This window comes from Phyllobates terribilis, unplaced genomic scaffold, assembly GCF_046119375.1.
Source record: "Phyllobates terribilis strain yellow unplaced genomic scaffold, ASM4611937v1 Scaffold_11__3_contigs__length_659146591, whole genome shotgun sequence".
NCBI classification, from domain to species: Eukaryota; Metazoa; Chordata; class Amphibia; order Anura; family Dendrobatidae; genus Phyllobates; species Phyllobates terribilis.
In genome coordinates, this window is record NW_027362771.1 from 155,745,229 (window position 1) to 155,765,676 (window position 20,448).

The following is a 20,448-nucleotide window of genomic DNA, read 5'->3' on the forward strand; positions in this document are numbered from 1 at the left end:
GATTCCTATACAATTATAGTATGGAGATCTTTTTTTGCATTAGTTCTGTTCCTATAATGGAGCAGAAAAATGGAGTTCCAAACACTAGCGTGATCCTAGCTTGAGATAAACAGCTTTGAATCTAGACTAATACATTGTAGCACACTAAGTGCTCTGTACTGCTGCTGATGCGCTTAGTCCGCAGATTGTTGCCATGACTAGAAACAAGTGCATCCACTTCTCAGCTGAGAGCAGAACTAAATATGTACAGACAATTTTGCAATGTGGCTCCGGAATAGTTCTCATATTTTTATTGAATTATTAATTGACCAGTTATCAAAAAAATGTCACTGACAATGTAGGGAATTGGAGGCTATAATATTTATTGTGCTAATCAGACATTAAAGAAATATGTTCAACAAGCAAGCAATTTAAAGTACAATCACAGACATGAGGTCTATGAAAAGAGCGAGGCAAAGGTTAGAGGACACTCAGAGAACAAGAATAAAAGCAAACATCAGGGAAGCATTATGATACTTTCGCTTCTTTACATCATCAAAATAATGTTGAAGAACTGAAAAGTAAAATGTCCAGTCTTGTGTACAGGTGACCAAGAACAGCAAAGAACAGTCTTATAAAATTTATCTCCCACAAAAATAAACTATATGTATAAAAAATTATAATGTTCTTTCTGTTTGGATGGCCACCAGCTGCTTTTGTTCAGTCTGAAAAATGAGGTATAGTAAGCCCTAAGAGGTAGTAATGTCTTTATCTGATTGTACTAAAAAACATAGAAAACACAATGGGCACCACAGAGTTACGAGTTCCTCAGTGCATAATGTCTCAGCTGTCAGCTTACAAGGACCAGGGCCTCATATGTGAAAGATCACTCAAATTTAATTCAAACTATCCAATAGTATTTTTGATCTTAGATTATATTTTTCTTTCTTTATACCAAATGGGAAAAATGGAAAATTTGGGCTTAGAATGTTACATCAACCTGAAAAACAGAAAATAAATATGTCTCCTCATTTTAAACATAGGCCAAAATTACATGATCTTAATAAGAAGTCACTTATAACAATCTGTTCTGGTGTTTTTTTTGTGATTTCTGTAAATATATAGACTATAGGGAAGATTCACAAAAAATGCTCAAACAGAAAAAAACCTGCAGCCCATAGAAAGCAACAACACAGCTTTCATTTCTTAAAATACTCTTGAAAAATGAAAGTTGTATGGCAAATAAAATCAATGTTACGGATACAGTTTTCATTTCAATGTCCCATGTCATATTCATATGCAATTTATATTTATATAAAAGGACACTGCCGATTCATACCTTTGGCAAGCATGCTATGTTTCATGTAGTAAAAAGAATAGTGTGCATTACAAAGGTTTACACATCAAGTAAACGCAGTCTTCTTGCCTTAATGGGGTTGTCTCATTACAGCAAGTTATGGCACATCCACAGAATATGTGATAAGTAGCTGATACATAGGGGTCCCAGAGGTGAGACTTTGAGATCTCCAGAAAAGTGCTCACACAAAAGTTATGGAAAGAGCTGTGCATTCACAGCCACCTCCACGGTGGGTGATCGTAGCAGCAGTTGGAACAGGTGATCAGTCGGCCCCAGTGAAGATAGATGCAGGCCGGCCATAAATTTCTGTGATGTGACAACTCCTTTTAGGATCACTAATGGTGCATATCCCTCTGTATCCTTTGAGGTAAGATTGCATTTTAGAGGTACAAGCAAAATTTTACACAGTGTGCATATGTGTTTTGCCAATACAAAGAATAATACATATTAAGAGCTTTGGTAGAGAAGAGATGACTATGCAAAATTAGGCCTTATGTGAATGTCATTATGATCTAATCCAGTTAGACAGCAAGATATAGTTTGGGAGAACTGAATATAGTAACATAGCAATTTCATCAGACATGCCTTTCCTCTCTACTGACAATATTCACCAAAACCCTTCTCAAATTTGTAACTGGCAAACAGAACAATTGCAAGTCTGCCAAAATGACCAAATTTACTCTTACAGGAAACCTGTCAACACCAAAAACACTATTTACCTGCAGATATCATGGTAATCTGCAAGTAGATAGCCTTTAAATCATACCTGGAAGGCCTGCTGGAGCAGCAGCTACAGGGAGAAATTAAAGCAGAGAATGACTGTTCAAACTAAGTCCTGCCGCTCGGCGCTTCACAGCGGGTCCAATCATTTAAATCCACCTGCTTGTTTTCCCTCAATCTCCACCCTCCCTTCTTTGATTGACAGCTACATCTTCATAGAGTCAGAGAAGGGCAGAGATAGATGGAAACTAGGCAGGTGGGAAGGTGAATATAAATGATTGGCCACGCCATGATGCACTGAGTGCCTGTACTTGTACTGTTTGAACAGTCATCCTGAGCTGACAGTCCCTTTAAGTTTTATTCTCCTGGCAGTGGCTCGCTCCGAATCATTGGATCAGTGCAGGGAGCTGTTACAGTCTCAACTCACTATTCAGTGAGCACGCTGTTATCTCTCCCCTGCACACTGATTGACATCCAGCTCTGCAACTTGTGTGTATCTGCAAAGCAGGCTGTCAAAGTGCAGGGGAATGATTACAGAACGCTGTGTAGTGCACAGGTGGGGAACCTCAGGCTCGAGGACCATCTACAGCCCGCCATGACCTTTACTCTGGCTCCCGGGCAGGTTCCTGGGGACCACAGTGCTTGGGCCAGCAGCTGTGTTTTGATGGACACCGGCCTTTTAATATCTTCTTGCTCTGTGAGCACACGCACACAGCGTTCACTACTGCATGCTGAGGTGTGTGCAATGAGAAATTATGTCCTGACACCAGTGCCAGAATCAAGACTTACTTTGTGGGTGCAGAATTTGTACGGCCCCCACAGGATGGCTTAAATATCTAAAGTCTCCCTTGGCAGAAAGAAGGTTCCTCACCCCTGGTGTAGTGAGTGATGACTGTAATAGTTCCACGGAGCGCCCTGATAACTGGAAGTGAGCAGCTGCAGAGAGAACGCAACTTCATTTATTTCCTGTAGCTTCTGCTCTAGTAAGCCAGCCATGCATGATTTAAATGCTATTACCCCTTATAGCCTATAGCTGCAGGTACATAGTGTTTTTGGAGATGATACAGACCGCATTGACACACCTGAGGAACTCCCTCTTGCCCAGTTATTAATACAATGTTAAGAACATGTAAATACTGGCTAAACAAACAGAATAAAAACTCTACTTGAGAATTTATAATACATCTTAATGAAACAATATAAAATCACATTTGTGTAAAATACATGAAAATACATTTCAGTCCACTACATTAAACACATACTTATGATTGCATTATGCAAAAGCCATACTTGCATCTTCCCGCCTACAAAGCTTCAAGTTTTTTTTTGAAGATTTTCACTAGAAGGCATAGGGGATCCATGTAAGTTAAAATAGAGTGCTATAACAAGACACTGCTTTTAGCTCTCAAGTATTGATGAAGGCAATATCAAACATGGACCGACATATGTGTTTACTTAGTACGATGTTCTACAAAACACTTGGTTAGGGATTAACTGCAGTCCTAAATGTTGTAGAAATTATCTAAAAGGTAACTTTGTCCTAGTTGGAAATCTGGAGGTACAATTGTTTGTTTTTATCAATCACTCCATTTTCCTTTACCAACACAAATTTGAGGTACACATATGGACAGTAATATATCAAAAAGAGGATAACATTGTTCTGTATTGTGTATTATCAGAAAGAATATCCTTAAAAACCTAGAATTCAGTACAAAAATATATTCAAGTTAACACTTCATTATACAGAAATCTAAATACAAAGCTGAAATCTAAGGAACAACATGATCAAACAATGATATTACTTGCATAACGGTCTTATTCTGTTGAAGTAGATACAAAATGCAATTATGGATATTTAACTGCTCTATTGCAGGTGTCTGCAATATACTGAGTTTAGCAGCATTCAATAATGAGGCTGTAAGGATCTGTGAATATCAGAGGTAGTCATGAGTAGTGAGGAGAGTAAAACATCTGCTGGTAAGGCTAGTTCTGGGGATAGGCACATATAATTGAACATATGACCCTGATGTTCATTGAGCTATGTCCTGTGTAAAAGCAATGTACAAAATTGCTGCTGTAGAAGTTTCTTTCTGCTTTTATTTGCTATTAGCTATGAGTCACCAACAAATCCTGAATATAATATTCTCAGTATCAGGACACATATAATCCCATGGAGCTGTAGATACACATGATCCCTTTCATGGATGAAGAAGATAACTTAAGGGCCAACTGGCACTATAACACTGGCCAAACATATATCACTAGGATTTTATCATGGTTGTTTCCAGCCATTTTTGTAAAGATTTACTTGTTATTTGTGCAGTCCTTTAACTGCAAGTGCTGAGGTGTCACATGTATTTTATGTGAATAAATGGTTGTCCATTATAATTTTTTTTTCATTTGTTGGTTTCCGGTTCATAAAAAGGAAAAAGAAACCACAAACACAGCGCTGCTCTCTGCAGCTGCCCCTGGTCTTTGTTAATGAGACTGCAGCGGTGATGTCACGTGGCTGCTGCAGACTAGAACTGGGCAATGTAGATGGCACCAGTCTGCTGAGCACACCTGCCCTGATGAGGCTGCACCATGCAGCGATACGCATGAGGTCTATCTCTTACTGACATCTAGGCTATGCTTCCATTCAATTAGGCGCTGTAATTGTCTCTACTTTTACTGATATTCAGGCTATGTTCTAACCCAGAGGGCTTTGTTTCTCCAGGCTACATCTTCATTTATTGTTATGGTCTACTTTTTGAGTTTGTTCATTTGGCTTCATCTATCATATTATGGGCTTATTTGGTACCTATTGACACACTCGCTATTGGGTTCAATATGTGGCTATTTTTTCTTTACAGCTGTTACACTTGTTTGGTATATTACCACACTGGTTGGTATATAGAACATTTTTGTTACTTTTTGATCATTACCTTATTACATGTATCTTCACAGGTCTTAGCTCTGTATTCGATATTGCATCTGTATACATAGCCGGCCTGGTCAATATATATACTTAATTAGTTCATGTCTTGCTGCACATGTCAATTATATCTTTAGCTTATTGCCTATTTCTTTACTGTATACAGTGGATGTCAGTATATGTTTTAAGTTTTTTTAACGGTTATCGTTATTTTAGGTGTGCTCATTGCTATTGTATTGCATTTTCCTTGGTCGTCTTCCAGACTGGCGACATGATGACCAGTGACAGGAGCAGAGAGCTGGCGGAGGAGCAGCAACGGGTAAGTATGGCTGTCTGATATTTTTATGAATAGGAAACAGATAAAAAATGTAAATGGACAACCTCTTTTACATTTTTAAGATTGCTATTAGACCCCATTTGGTTTATAATAATTATTTTGGTTTATACCCTCACATAATGAGGGACCAGGCACAATCCATGGACAGGTGTGGTGCAGCTTTGGGAAGAAAGCAGCTAAGTGTTTCTAACCTGTACAGGCACTTTGATTCTGCAAATTCTCTGAACTAACTGCATTACAACAATTCATCTGTTACTCCATCATAACTTACTGATGTATTCAATTTTGAATACATACATTTAGTAAACCTGAAAATGCCAAATTCATACAAAAAGGCAATTTACACTGATCAGTCATAACATTATCAGAGCCATTTTGGCAATACGAAGGGGTTCTAAGCAATATTAGACAGCTGGTATTAATGTTATTGCTGATTTGTGTACATGCATTTTTTTCAGAACTGTGCAGATGAATCATCATGGTCACATGTGATGGAGATAGAGCCCGTCACTCAAAAGGTGTATGTGCCATTTTACTGAAAGAAAAATACAACAGTCCTGTCTTCTTAGATAACAACTGCTTTCTTACTATGCCTTCAGCAAACTAAAAGCACAATATGCATGCAGACATCCTAATTCTATAAGGTTTAAAAAAAAGCTTTAGACAATGGGGTCATGTATAAAAACAATACAGCAAAGACAAATGTACACTATATTGACAAAAGTATTGGGGCGCATCTAAAGAACTAAATAAATTTGAGCATAGTATTGTAACAGGATGCCAACATTGCAACCAGTCAGTTTGTGAAATTTCTTTCCTTCCTAAATGTTACCCTATGGAGCAGAGGAAAAGTTTTCTAAGGAGTAACAAATCACACTTCTCTATTGGCAGTCTGATGGATAGTCTGGGTTTGGCAGCTGCCAGGAGAACACTGCATTGTGCAAACTGTAAAGTTTGTTGCAGGAATGTAATGTTATATGAGCTGTACGATTGTTTTTCAGGAGTTGTTCTAGACTTTCTAGTGAAGGGAAAACATTCATCATACTAAAATATTTTGGAGAATTGCATGCTTCCAACTTTGTGGGAACAGTTTTGGGAAATCCCTGTTTTATTCCAACATAACTATACCCCAGTGCACATAGGAAAGTCACTGTCCTGACCGCAAGCCCATGGAACAATGGAGATTATAAAACAGGCCCTTTTATTCTATATCAGTGTATGATCTCTCCAAGATTAATGGACAAAGATTCACACATGCTCCAAAGTCTTTCCAGAACAGCAAAAGCGGTTATAGCTGCAGTGGGGAAATCCAACTCCGTATTAGTGCCTATGGATTTGGAATGGGATGCCATAAAAGCTGCTCTAGTTTTAATCTACAGGTGTTCCAATAATTTTATCCATATACTATGGACAGGAACATAAAACCATTCCTCATATCAACCATTTTGACAGCTCATTAATCCAATTTGCATTTCTTCTTATACATGACACCAATGCATAGATGTATTTTCAATTTCCTTTGCAAAAATATTCCTGCTTCTGAGCAGATGTGCATTTTCATTTTCATCTTGAAATATGTGTAATGTAATGAAACCGGAGGGATTTTTTTTTTCATTGTTTTCCTTTCAGAGAACAGTATAAAAATACTTTTATCTGCAACTACACTGCTCAAAAAAATAAAGGGAACACTTAAACAACAGAATATAACTGCAAGTAAATCAGATTTCTGTGAAATCAAACTGTCCACTTAGGAAGCAACACTGATTGACAATCAATTTCACATGCTGTTGTGCAAATGGAATAGACAATAGATGGAAATTATTGGCAATTATCAAGACACACTCAATAAAGGAGCGGTTCTGCAGATGGGGACAACAGACCACATCTCAGTATCAATGCTTTCTGGCTGATGTTTTGGTCACTTTTGAATGTTGGTTGTGCTTTCACACTCATGGTAGCATGAGACGGACTCTACAACCCACAGAAGTTGCTCAGGTAGTGCAGCTCATCCAGGATGGCACATCAATGCAAGCTGTGGTAAAAAGGTTTGCTGTATTTGTCAGTGTAATGTCCAGAGGCTGGAGGTGTTACCAGGAGACAGGCCAGTACACCAGGAGACGTGAAGGGGGCCGTAGGAGGACAACAACCCAGCAGCAGGACTGCTACCTCCGCCTTTGTGCAAGGAGGAACAGGAGGAGCACTGCCAGAGCCCTGCAAAATGACCTCCAGCAGACCACAAATGTGCATGTGTCTGCACAAACGGTTAGAAGCCGACTCCATGAGGGTGGTATGAGGGCCTGATGTCCACAGATTTAGGTTGTGCTCACAGCCCAACACCATGCAGGACGCTTGGCATTTGCCACAGAACACCAGGATTGGCAAAGTCGCCACTGGCGCCCTGTGCTCTTAACAGATGAAAGCAGGTTCACACTGAGCACATGTGACAGACGTGACAGAGTCTGGAGATGCCGTGGAGAGCGATCTGCTGCCTGCAACATCCTTCAGCATGACCGGTTTGGCAGTGGGTCAGTAATGGTGTGGGGTGGCATTTCTTTGGAGGGCCGCACAGCCCTCCATGTGCTTGCCAGAGGTAGCCTGACTGCCATTAGATACCGAGATGAGATCCTCAGACCCGTTGTGAGACCATATGCTGGTGTGGTTGGCCCTGGGTTCCTCCTAATGCAGGACAATGCCAGACCTCATGTGGCTAGAGTGTGTCAGCAGTTCCTGCAAGATGAAGGCATTGAAGCTATGGACTGGCTCACCCGTTCCCCCGACCTGAGTCCGATTGAGCACATCTGGGACATCATGGCTCGCTCAATCCACCAACGTTGCACCACAGACTGTCCAGGAGTTGGCGGATGATTAAGTCCAGGTCTGGGAGGAGATCCCACAGGAGATCATCCGCAACCTCATCAGGAGCATGCCCAGGCGTTGTAGGGAGGCCATACAGGCACGTGGAGGCCACACACAATACTGAGCCTCATTTTGACTTGTTTTAAGGACATTACATCAAAGTTGGATCAGCCTGTAGTGTGTTTTTCCACTTTAAATTTGGGGGTGACTCCAAATCCAGGCCTCCATTGGTTAATAAATCTGATTTCCATTGATGATTTTTGTGTGATTTTGTTGTCAGCACATTCAACTTTGTTCAGAGCAAAGTATTCAATGAGAATATTTCATTCATTCAGATCTAGGGTGTGTCTTTTGAGTGTTCCCTTTATTTTTTTGAGCAGTGTATTTCACACTAGATACCTTTTATGAGATCTTTAAAAAAATAAAAATAAATAAATTATATATATACCATGAATGGCTAAGTTGGCACAAACCATTATATATCAGGATTTAACTGCCATTCCGACATTTTACAGCAGATCTGTCATCAGATTTCATGATACAAACTGTATACATTAATAAATAGGTTTATAGATCTGATGTGGATGGTATACTGTTAAAATCCATGTCATAATGGCTGCAAAATCCTGATATTTAAGTGTTTGTGACAAAGTCATTCATGGCATAATAATAGGATATGTGGGCTAGGTGGACAGAGATTGAGACTTACTTTTCAAAAAGGATTGTATGAGCTGTTGAGGCGTGGATCTGTATAGTATGTACACCAACTTTTACGTGGTCTAAGATCGATATGTATTTTATAAAGTAGGCAGTTGGTATAATCAATTCTGGAGACAATAGTTTTTCTAGCATTCTATACTTGCAAAAAAAAATGGCAAAAAGCAGGAATAATTCTTCCAATTTTTATGATACCTAGAAAAAAGAAAACCTATATAATGCAATTAGTGTTGAGCGAATTTGTTCGGCATTTCAAATTCGTGTTCGGGGTTCCAAAAAATCGTCTCCGCCCACGAACATCCCTGATTTGTGGGCGGAGCCAATTTTTGGGCTTGAACAAGCCGGAACCCCTAACACGAATTTGAAATGCCAAACAAATTTGCTCAACACTAAATGCAATATCGTTTTAAAGATGAACAGGTAAAACAGTATTGTTTAGTTTAAATAATTAGTTTTGATCCCACAATTTTTCATGAACCATAGAAAATATGCATAAATCAGCAGTCACTAGCTGTAAGGCAAAGGTAGCAAAAATTTGGGGGAATCAGAATTTTCAATCTTTGGTTTCTATGGGGTAATTATCATATGAAAAGGTTAGCTGGTTGAAAGCTACTTAAAAAAGGTTGTCCATTACTTGGACAACCCCTTCTTGAACTAAATGTTTGGCCCTGATAAAATAAAAAATCCTATACTCACCTCCTATACTGGCGCCATTCAAGCGGTGTCAGCACTCGCGGTCCCGGGGCTGCCATGTGGTTGTTGTGACACGTGACCCTGGCGCCCAAACAGCGCTGGCGTCACTGTCTCTGCCTTCGGCATGTTCAATTCAACAGGAGGCGGGGACAGTGACGCCAGCGCCAACAACAGCACGGGAGCCCCAGGGAGAGCGAGTGCCGACACTGCGGGAACGGCGCCAGCATGGGAGGTGAGGATAAGCTTTTTTATTTTATCGGGGCAAAGCGTGGGGGATGACAAGGAGTTGTCCAATTAGTGTACAACTTCTTTAAGGATATTCACCAAGTTTTCTAGTTCAATGCCCATTTTAACATACTTTATGTTACAAGTATCTTTATGTTTATGCAGTGCAACAAGTGGCAAAAATAAAATCTGATATAAAATTGTCTGTCCCACATAATACTTGATTAGTAGGTTAAGAATAAAAGAGCATTTAAAAAATATCAAAATATCACCATTTATCTGTATCCCCGTGTTACAGCAGTTTTTTTTTCTCAGCACTAAAACTTGGACAGTTAAAGAATTACAAAGAAAGTAATGAACTGAAAGTTCTTATAGAGGTCGGGTGACTTTGTTCCTGCCTTTAGGCAAGAAGTGGAGAGATGGTGGTAGTACAAATTAAGTGGTCAAGGCAGTGTCTTCATTTCTGAGATTCAGATAAACTGAAGGGACTAAATCTGAACCTAAGAAACACAACTGCTTATTGAGGTAGAATTTCATGTCGGTTGCAGTTTAATCCTCTTCAGATTCATGTGAGGAGGCCTCTTCTGTTTCACCCTGTAAGAAAAAGTAGAATGATTAAAAATAACCAAATTTGCCATACCTGATTCAAAATAGAAAACTGAAAGAGAAAACAGTCAGATATCACTGAAAAGTAGCAACTATCCCAGATACAGACCACAAAAAAAATAGGTGGTATCAACTGTTAAAAAATTAACACCTTTAGCAGTCTGATCACTGCAGTTTACTTCCCATTAATGAGAGTGATTCAATAGTTGTTTGGCCTTGTGCACCTCATGCGACACTGTTAAAAGCATACCATTGATCTGCAGTAGAACAGTACAGGGCCACACTGTGTTATATCTAGGGGTCGCTTACCAGTTGCTCTTCCATCACCTGCAGGCAACATATATATAGGTAAAAGACAAGTGAACTCATCACAGACCTTTAGCCAATAATTTATTGTTACAACATGGTACAGGAATTCGATGTCGAGACACAGAACATTGGACCTAATGCTGTGTTTCTATGTTGTATTCCTGTACCATGTTGGAACAATACATTTTTGATGAAACGTTTCACTTATCTATTACTGAAAATTTTCTACTGTGTAGTTCTTCCAGTTGAGCACCACTATGTGAAATCTATGGCATCAAGTGAAGTGGAGAGTGTGAGAGACAGTGATGCTGATGTTTTTCTTATGTATGGCTAACATATATATATAGTATCCTCTTGTTTGAAGCACAGGCAATCAGATTTTTCACAGGTCTGCGACTAAAAAGCTGTTTGACTATTTTCATATAATTTCCATGTATTTTGGTGTTTTTATAATGAAAAAAATATCGAAAAAAATCCTAAACATCAGGACTTGCCACAAACCTATAGGTTCTTCTGCAAACTCTTGTGTGAATCATCGGCAGGCAGCTTATTTTCTTTCCCCATTAATATCAATAGGAACTGCGTGATTGGGTGGTGGCAGTCAGGTGGTTAGTGACATAATGAAAGGTCCTTATGCTTTCAAGAAACTTGAATTGGAATTTCATTCAACCGTGTTTCCCCAAATTAGTGTTATGGCTTTGTGGAAGAGAATTAATTCGCCTGACCGTTTCTGTTTCATTTGTGGTGAATATACAGACTTTGTGAAAAAAGTATACTTCGCATACTAAAACCTGGAGATCAAGATAAAGTTTGGGCATCTCATAAAGTGTGCAAATGGTGTGTTGATGACCTCCGAAATTAGTTAAAGGGTAAGAAAAACGCTTTCCGTTATGGGATTCCTATGGTATGGCGAGAGAAAAAGAACCATAGTGACGATTGTTACTTTTGTTCATGCAATGTGAAAGGGTTTAATTATAAATGGAATCATTTCATTTCATACCCCAATCTTCACTCAGCAATTCGTCCTATCCCCCATGGCACAGATATACCAGTACCCAAGGCCCCTGCTACCTTGGAAGAGATACCTAGCTCCGATGAAAGTGGAATCGTACCTGAACCAGATGACGAATCAAGTTCTCACTTTGAAGATGATACAAGAGCAAAAAAATTTTCCCAGGAGGAGATGAAGGATTTAGGAAGAGACTTGAATCTTCCCAAAGATGCCGCTGAGTTACTCGGATCAAGGCTCAAAAGCAGGAATTTATTGTTACCAGGAGTGTCTTTTTCATGGTTCAGACATCATGAAAAGGAGTTCGTTCCTTACTTTGCCCAGGAAGACACGTTAGTTTATTGCATCAATGTCGAAGGTTTGATGGGTCAATTTAAAATCCAATATGATTCAGTGCAATGGCGTTTTTTTATAGATTCTTCAAAAAGAAGTCTCAAAGCAGTTTTACTCCACAAAGGCGGTTTTTACGCTTCCATCCCTGTAGGTCATTCCGTACACTTGAAGGAAACCTACGAGAACTTGGAATTGGTTCTTCGTAAACTTAAATATGAAGACCACGGTTGGCAAGTGTGTGGAGATTTGAAGGTCTTGTGCATGCTGCTCGGGCAACAAGCTGGGTATACCAAATACCCTTGTTTTCTGTGTCTGTGGGACAGTCGAGACCAACAAAATCACTGGACTAAGAAGAGTTGGCAGCCGAGGGTGCTCACAGTCGGTGAAAAGAATGTCCTCCGAGAAACTTTGGTACCTCCCTATAAAGTTCTTCTGCCACCTATCCACTTAAAATTGGGCTTGATAAATCAATTCGTAAAATCACTTCCAAGAGATGGGGAATGATTCAAATACTTGGTCACCAAGTTTCCAAACCTCTTGGAGGCAAAATTGAAGGAAGGTGTGTCTGCCGGACCAGACATTAAAAGGCTTATAGCTGATAAAGAGTTTGTCAATACTATGACAGATCCTCAAAAAGAAGGGTGGGTTGCATTTAAAGAGGTCGTAGAGACATTTTTAGGCAATAAAAAAGATTCTGACTACAAAAAGATCGTCGGACGAATGCTGAAAGCATTTCAAGCTTTAGGTTGCCTGATGAGTTTGAAAGTACATTTCCTCCATTGCCACAGTGACTACTTTCCTGAAAATCTGGGAGCTATGAGTGAAGAACAAGGTGAACGATACCACCAGGACATTAAAGAGATGGAAAGAAGATACCAGGGAAAATGGAGCATTACAATGATGGAAGACTACAGTTGGATGCTTCAGAGAGACATTCCAGATGCTACTCACAAGCGTAAATGTACCAAGAGGAGGCTCACAGGGAAAAAAATCAATTTCAGTAAGTGTTAGTGAGCTCATTTCAGTTCAAAAATGATTTTCATGAAAAATTTGTAATAAAAAATTATTTATAAGTCTATGTGATGATACAGCTTAAAATCTTAATAAGCCAGATGATTAGATTAGTTAAGCCAAGAGAAATGCACTATTGTGTTTAAATTGACTTGTATATGTTTGTGTATTTCTAAAGGACAGACCAGTATTTGTATAATGCTGATTGCTGTCTCCTTTTGGTTAGGTGAATAATGTTGTTTGTTACTATGCAAATTACATATTATACTAAGTCAGTTGAAAGTTAATTTACAATAGCCCTTGTGATACCAACTATGTAAATAGATTAGATCAAACAATGAGAGCTGAGCCATGTGAGTAATGCCCTCTCTAACCTCTACCTGTGACTGATGACCTTACATAGATGTAAATATAAACAGGGATGTTTGCAGTGCTGCAGACAGAATCAAGGAGAGATCATAAAGACTTTACAAGGAGAATGAGAGACATCCTTCAGGACAATAGATGGATTGTATGGCATTTCCCAAAGAGACACAGATTTGGATTTTACATGATTCTAGCCTAAGGGTATCGGCCCTGACTGGAAAGATTCAGATCTGCTCCACTGACCATCAGAGAGACATGGATACATTTTGGGGAGACCATGGTGGGACGAGGAAGTCACCTGGCTCCATGGATATGTTGTTTGGGGTTGTCAGGAGGGACCCTCCGGTCGCCTGCAACCCATGAAGACATTCGAAGAAGCCAGATTGTGACCCGCCGGTGATCTGGCCCCATGAAAACTCTCGGAGAGGCCAGGGTGGGACCCTCGGGTCTCCTGGCCTTGTAACTCAGTGGAATGCTAGCTTCCAAAGCTTGCCGCTACCTTCTCTCTGTGGGGGCCTGCCAGAACTGGGGGCCCACTGTTTGAGGTAGTGGGCCCAGGAAGTCCCAAAGTCGTAGCTGTTCTATCCCAGGCAGGCAGAAGGATGAGACTGTGTAATGTTGTATCATCTTGGGTATTTGCTGGGACTGTTCTATGTGTTTATTGTCCGCTTTGTGGTTCAATAAAGTATTGCCAGGCTGTTTTACCCTCACTCTGTGTTGTCTGAGAAGTGTTACGTCCACAGAAGAACACGGGTCTTCACAGTCTATTTTCATTTATTTTGCGGTATTGCCTTATTTAATATAGTTACCTAAATTGTCAGGAAACGTGATGTCCTATGACAAAACGGAGTTCATTTTTGGATTCGGCGCACCAAAAAACAAAGAGATTACGAGGAATAACCAAAACAGCTCTTGAAATTTTATTTTTTGCAGACCAGTGTTATGTTTTCATAAACATACTGGTCTGCCCCCTTGTTACCATAGATCATGTGTGACATCCTGTCTCTTTAAATTAGGATTGTTTACATAATTGTCCCTACCTGTTTTCTCAGGATGAGTATATACATATATAATGGCACCAAAAATATCTATACAGGCAGAGTCTAGTTTATATAACTCCAAATGAAACATACAGTACAGACCAAAAGTTTGGACACACATTCTCATTTAAAGCTTTTTCTGTATTTTCATGACTATGAAAATTGTACATTCACACTGAAGGCATCAAAACTATGAATTAACACATGTGGAATTATATACTTAACAAAAAAGTGTGAAACAACTGAAAATATGTCTTATATTCTAGGTTCTTCAAAGTAGCCACCTTTTGCTTTGATGACTGCTTTGCACACTCTTGGCATTCTCTTGATGAGCTTCAAGAGGTAGTCACCGGAAATGGTTTTCACTTCACAGGTGTGCCCTGTCAGGTTTAATAAGTGGGATTTCTTGCCTTATAAATGGGGTTGGGACCATCAGTTGTGTTGTGCAGAAGTCTGGTGGATACACAGCTGATAGTCCAACTGAATAGACTGTTAGAATTTGTATTATGGCAAGAAAAAAGCAGCTAAGTAAAGAAAACGAGTGGCCATCATTACTTTAAGAAATGAAGGTCAGTCAGTGCAAAAACTCGGGAAAACTTTGAAAGTGTCCCCAAGTGCAGTTGCAAAAACCATCAAGTGCTACAAAGAAACTGGCTCACATGAGGACCGCCCCAGGAAAGGAAGACCAAGAGTCACCTCTGCTTCTGAGGATAAGTTTATCCGAGTCACCAGCCTCAGAAATCGCAGGTTAACAGCAGCTCAAATTAGAGACCAGGTCAATGCCACACAGAGTTCTAGCAGCAGACACATCTCTTCAACAACTCTTAAGAGGAGACTTTGTGCAGCAGGGCTTCATGGTAAAATAGCTGCTAGGAAACCACTGCTAAGGACAGGCAACAAGCAGAAGAGACTTATTTGGGCTAAAGAACACAAGGAATGGACATTAGACTAGTGGAAATCTGTGCTTTGGTCTGATGAGTCCAAATTTGAGATCTTTGGTTCCAACCACTGTGTCTTTGTGCGACGCAGAAAAGGTGAACGGATGGACTCTACATGCCTGGTTCCCACCGTGAAGCATGGAGGAGGAGGTGTGATGGTGCTTTGCTGGTGACACTGTTGGGGATTTATTCAAAATTGAAGGCATACTGAACCAGCATGGCTACCACAGAATCTTGCAGCGGCATGCTATTCCATCCGGTTTGCGTTTAGTTGGACCATCATTTATTTTCAACAGGACAATGACTCCAAACACACCTCCAGGCTGTGTAAGTGTAATAGTGGGGAACGATGTAGCCTTCACTAGGCACTGAAGTAGTTAAGGAAAATGTTCCCTTAGTTAATCCTCTCTGAACTGTGGTAGGCCAAGCTAAAGGGTTAGCTTCAGTGGTCCAGTCAGTAGAGTAGAGGGGGAACTTACTGCCCGGATCAAGCCTTGAGTGATATAGAGCTTGTTCCTGGCATAATTCATTGTGGGCTGCAGTACCTGTAAACAGCCACAAGATGCCACTGTCCTGGGTGCAGATGTCAGGTTGAGTCTGCTAGCAGTGTTACAGACAGGGATGAGTTAATGCTGTGTGATGACAGCTCACTGAGGGTGGGCACATTAGGAAAATCTCTGTTTAGTTTCCAGAATCAGGAAGTGATTCTTGAGTACGAGTTGAGGCAGCAAGTTGTTCAGACAGCCTGACTATAGTGGCTGCTAGGGTAGACGGGAGCTCCGTACCCTCAGACAGTGAGATCCTAGTGCGCAATTCTCCCCACACAAGAGCGCGAGTCCTGTTCGCCCGTCGTAGAAACTCATCAAACGTAGTGAGGACACGGGGCACTTCTAGTCTGCAGGGAGCAGAGGAAGATAAATAGGACTCCAGGCTAAGACGTGGGGGAGAGATATCGGATCCAGGTCACTGTTAATACAGAAGAGTCTCTTGGTCCAGAGAATAGGGTCACAGAGATGCTTCGCTTACAGAGAGAGCCAGGGCTGAAGGAGTCACCAGCACCTGTGAGAGAGATGATAACCTGTCGGGCCTTATCCATTATATCTGCCTGTAAATATTGTACATATTCCTCTTCCCCAAGTAAAGTCCAAGTTCTGGTTAAGAACCTCGTGTCCTCTGAAATTATTGCTGCCCTTGTCCCAGAGGAAAAATGCCTGGAGACGGCCGCGATCGGATGGCTTGAAGTAAGTGAAGAGCACCACATACACAGCCACACTTCAGAGGGAGGACACGTATTGTCTGTAGGGTGCCATAGCGAGAGGGGGCTACAGCTCGCCCACGACTACCTCGTTGGGGCACCTTACATAAGGGCTATTTGACGAAGAAGGAGAGTGATGGGGTGCTACGCCAGATGACCTGGCCTCCACAGTCACCAGACCTGAACCCAATCGAGATGGTTTGGGGTGAGCTGGACCGCAGAGTGAAGGCAAAAGGGCAAACAAGTGCTAAGCATCTCTGGGAACTCCTTCAAGATTGTTGGAAGACCATTTCCGGTGACTACCTCTTGAAGCTCATCAAGAGAATGCCAAGAGTGTGCAAAGCAGTCATCAAAGCAAAAGGTGGCTACTTTGAAGAACCTAGAATATGACATATTTTCAGTTGTTTCACACTTTTTTTGTTAACTATATAAATCCACATGTGTTAATTCATAGTTTTGATGCCTTCAGTGTGAATGTACAATTTTTATAGTCATGAAAATACAGAAAAATCTTTAAATGAGAAGGTGTGTCCAAACTTTTGGTCTGTACTGGATATAGGACATAAAAATGGGGCAAACAGGTCAAGAAATGGAAGTCAATTAGTACATAACCCCAATTTCAATCTCAGCAAATAAGTAACACTGGTCAGATATACACAGACATTTGAGACAGTAAATGTGCAGATGCTAATAAACATTATGATTTTCCCTGGCTAGGTAGATAGGGCTAGAGATGATAATTCTAAGAAAAATACTTTTCCTACTTTGCCCTATCAGATGAACCTGCCTGGCCGCAGAGGTTGGCACCCTAATGGAGAAACTATATGGTGCCTTCACTTGTGTGTTCGCTGACCCCATATATTTGCCCTGGGAGACACCCATTCTTTAAAAGAGCACTGGCACAAAAAGACTAATGCACTTGCCGATCAGTTTGCATGCAGCTGATCATTTGTAACAGCCGCGATTGCACCCTGTACACCCAGCATTAATTTTAATAGCATTATTTTACATATCACTCTGAATATGATGTGAGGGAAAGGACTTAGCAGCTGCTCTAAGCTTAGTTTATGATACCTGTTTACACAATAGTCTAAAAATGTTTACGCCATTACAAAACTTTAGTTCAACAACAAATGAGAAAATAATTACCAGGGCTGTGGCGTCTGAGTTGTGGAGTCGGAGTCGATATAAAATGGACCAACTTCGACTCCTAAAATATATTATAAATTGGGTACAGTAGTTTAATGCTGTTTGTGGGGAATATTTTTTCATAAGAATTTGGGAAAGTTATGAAATGTCCTATAAGGCTATGTGCCCATGATGCAGAAATGCTGCATATTTTTTACACTTCTACCTGGCAGGAAAAACGCATGCATTTTTTACATACGTTTTTCCCGCAAGGTAGAAGCGTTTGTCAAGCGTCTTTGCATGCATTCCTGCATGCGGGTTATCAAGCGCTTTTCCAAGCGATTTTAGCATCACTTGGAAAAGTGCTTGACAACTTGTTCACACTATATAAATCCATGCAACCGGCATGGATTTATATAGTGTGACCAAGTAATAGTTAAAAAGAATAATAAGAATGGTAAAAAATAAAAAAAAAAGATTATACTCACCTTCCGGTGTGTTCCCGATGTAATCTCTGCTGCATCCGGTGTCTTGCAAGGCTCGCGGTGGTGTGAAGGACCTGCGGTGACGTCATTGAGTCATGTGATGGTTCACATGACTCAGTGACATCATGGCAGGTCCTTCATAACAGCGCGAGCATTGCAAGAGACCTGACGGCGTGGACAAAACACCGGGAGGATATCGGAAGGTGAGTATAAAACTTTATTTTTTATTTTAAATTCTTTTTTTTACAGATTCTATGGTACCTGGGTGTGGAGGAGACTCTCCTGTCCTCCACACCCGGGTACCATCCGCACATTAGAACGCGCCGATTACGCAAGTACAGATGCAGTCTTGCGGAATTGGCGCGTTCTAATGCAAGTCAATGGCGGCAATTACGCTGCGTGTCCGCAAAATTAATGGACATGCTGCAGATTTTTGAGCGCAGCATAAACACTGCGGAAAAATATGCAGCATGGGCATTGAAAGTGCGGAATTGCATTGGAAACCATGGGGGAAGGTTTACCAAGCGTTTCCCAAGCGTTTACGCTGCGGAAATTCCGCAGCGTAAAAGCTTGAAAAACGCATCGTGGGCACACAGCCTAAATGTCTGTCCTATTCCTGATTTAAGGGTCTAGACTTTTAGCTGAGATGAATCTGTGCTACAGTAAATTTATCAATGAAACATGAGCCATGTATGAGGGAGTCGGAGTCATGAGCTTACCGACTCCACAGCCCTGATATTTTACTTATTGTTTACATTGCACAATGAATTGCTTTATAAGAATAATAATCTTTATTTATGTAGAGCCAACATATTCCTCAGCGCTCTACAATTTGCTTGATATAATAATTTCCATGGCACTCACTTGGTGTAAAAGGTTCCTCAAAGCAAACATGTAAAACTGGTGGTTTAATGGAGTAAAAACCCATTTTACTGAAAGAAAAATAAATGCATACAGTGGGCCAGCATCTGATGTCTCAAAGAAAATGAAAGAACAGATAAAACTGAGTGGGCTGTTCTTGCTGGCAATAAAACTATATGGTGATAAGTGTTTTAATCTCCAAAGATCTGTCAGCTATGTAACAATGAATACTTGTTCTAGACACCAAACAGGAAACGAGAGGAAATGTAGCATATGCAAAGCTGGCATAAAAACCCAGACCTACTGTCAAAACTGAAACAGAGGTATCTTATATATCCTTTTCCGATTTCATTGAATTTCTAATAATATACATAGTTACATAGTATACATACTGTATATATTTTTTGCACTAAAAACATGTTTATATTCTTTTACTTCCTTCCTGCAGCTGGCTTTTCAATAAAACAATATATAGGATAACCATTTTTTTATATAAACACCTTAATACTAATGTCTACCAGGCAGAAGGGAAACCTTGTCACTTTGAGAAACGCTATTTACCAGTATATATGTATAATAGTAATCTGCAGGTAAAAGCATTTAAATAATCTTTTAAATTTTACTGGAAGAGTGGCTAGAGGGAGAAAATGAAGTTTTAGTCTCCCTGTAGCTGCTCCATTCCAGTCATTGGGGAGGTCCAGGAGGCTTTTACAGTCAGTATTCACAACACAGTGAGTGCCCTGTTCTCCAGCACTTTGATTAATAGTCAGGTCTGCTACGTGTTTGTTGAGAGCAGGCTGTCAATATGCCGGTTAGGGATTAAAGAAATTTAGTTATTACAGTAACGCTCCATGTGTAGTGACTGGAAGCAGGTGGCTGTAGTGAGAATAAAACTTCATTCTCACCCTATAGACACTGCTTCAGTATACACAGGGTTTAAACATTATTTACCTGCAGATTACTCAAAAGCGTTTCTCGAGGTTACAGGTTCCCTTTAGGCTACGTTCCCATGATGAGCTTTTGGTAAGATGTTACACATTTTCTGCAGCATTTCTGCACCTATTAAGAAAATTAAGTAACTTGCTTTTTTACATGTGTTTTTATTGCTGCGGTTTTATTCTTTTGTTGGTGTGTCATGTTTTAACCCCTTAACGACCGCCGAACGCATTTTCACGGCGGCAGTTATAAGGGTACTTATGTCTCAGTGACGCTCTGTCACGTCGCTGAGGAATAAGGCTGTAGCGCCCCCCCATCGTCAGAAATTCTCTGGTGTCTTAGCTACCTGATCAGGGCCGGTTTTTCCAGTCCC

The 20,448-nt window shown here is 40.4% G+C and overlaps 1 protein-coding gene across 1 annotated transcript in view; it reads right to left on the reverse strand.

The window, feature by feature from the left end:
* Window positions 1–353: 353 nt before the first annotated feature.
* The window catches only part of HMGA2 (high mobility group AT-hook 2), a 261,705-nt gene continuing 241,610 nt past the window's right edge, over window positions 354–20,448 (reverse strand). The window contains exon 5 of the mRNA XM_073651710.1: window positions 354–10,392. Coding sequence (XP_073507811.1) covers window positions 10,348–10,392 — 45 coding nt within the window. The 3' untranslated portion in view covers window positions 354–10,347. The remainder of the gene's footprint in view (window positions 10,393–20,448) is intronic.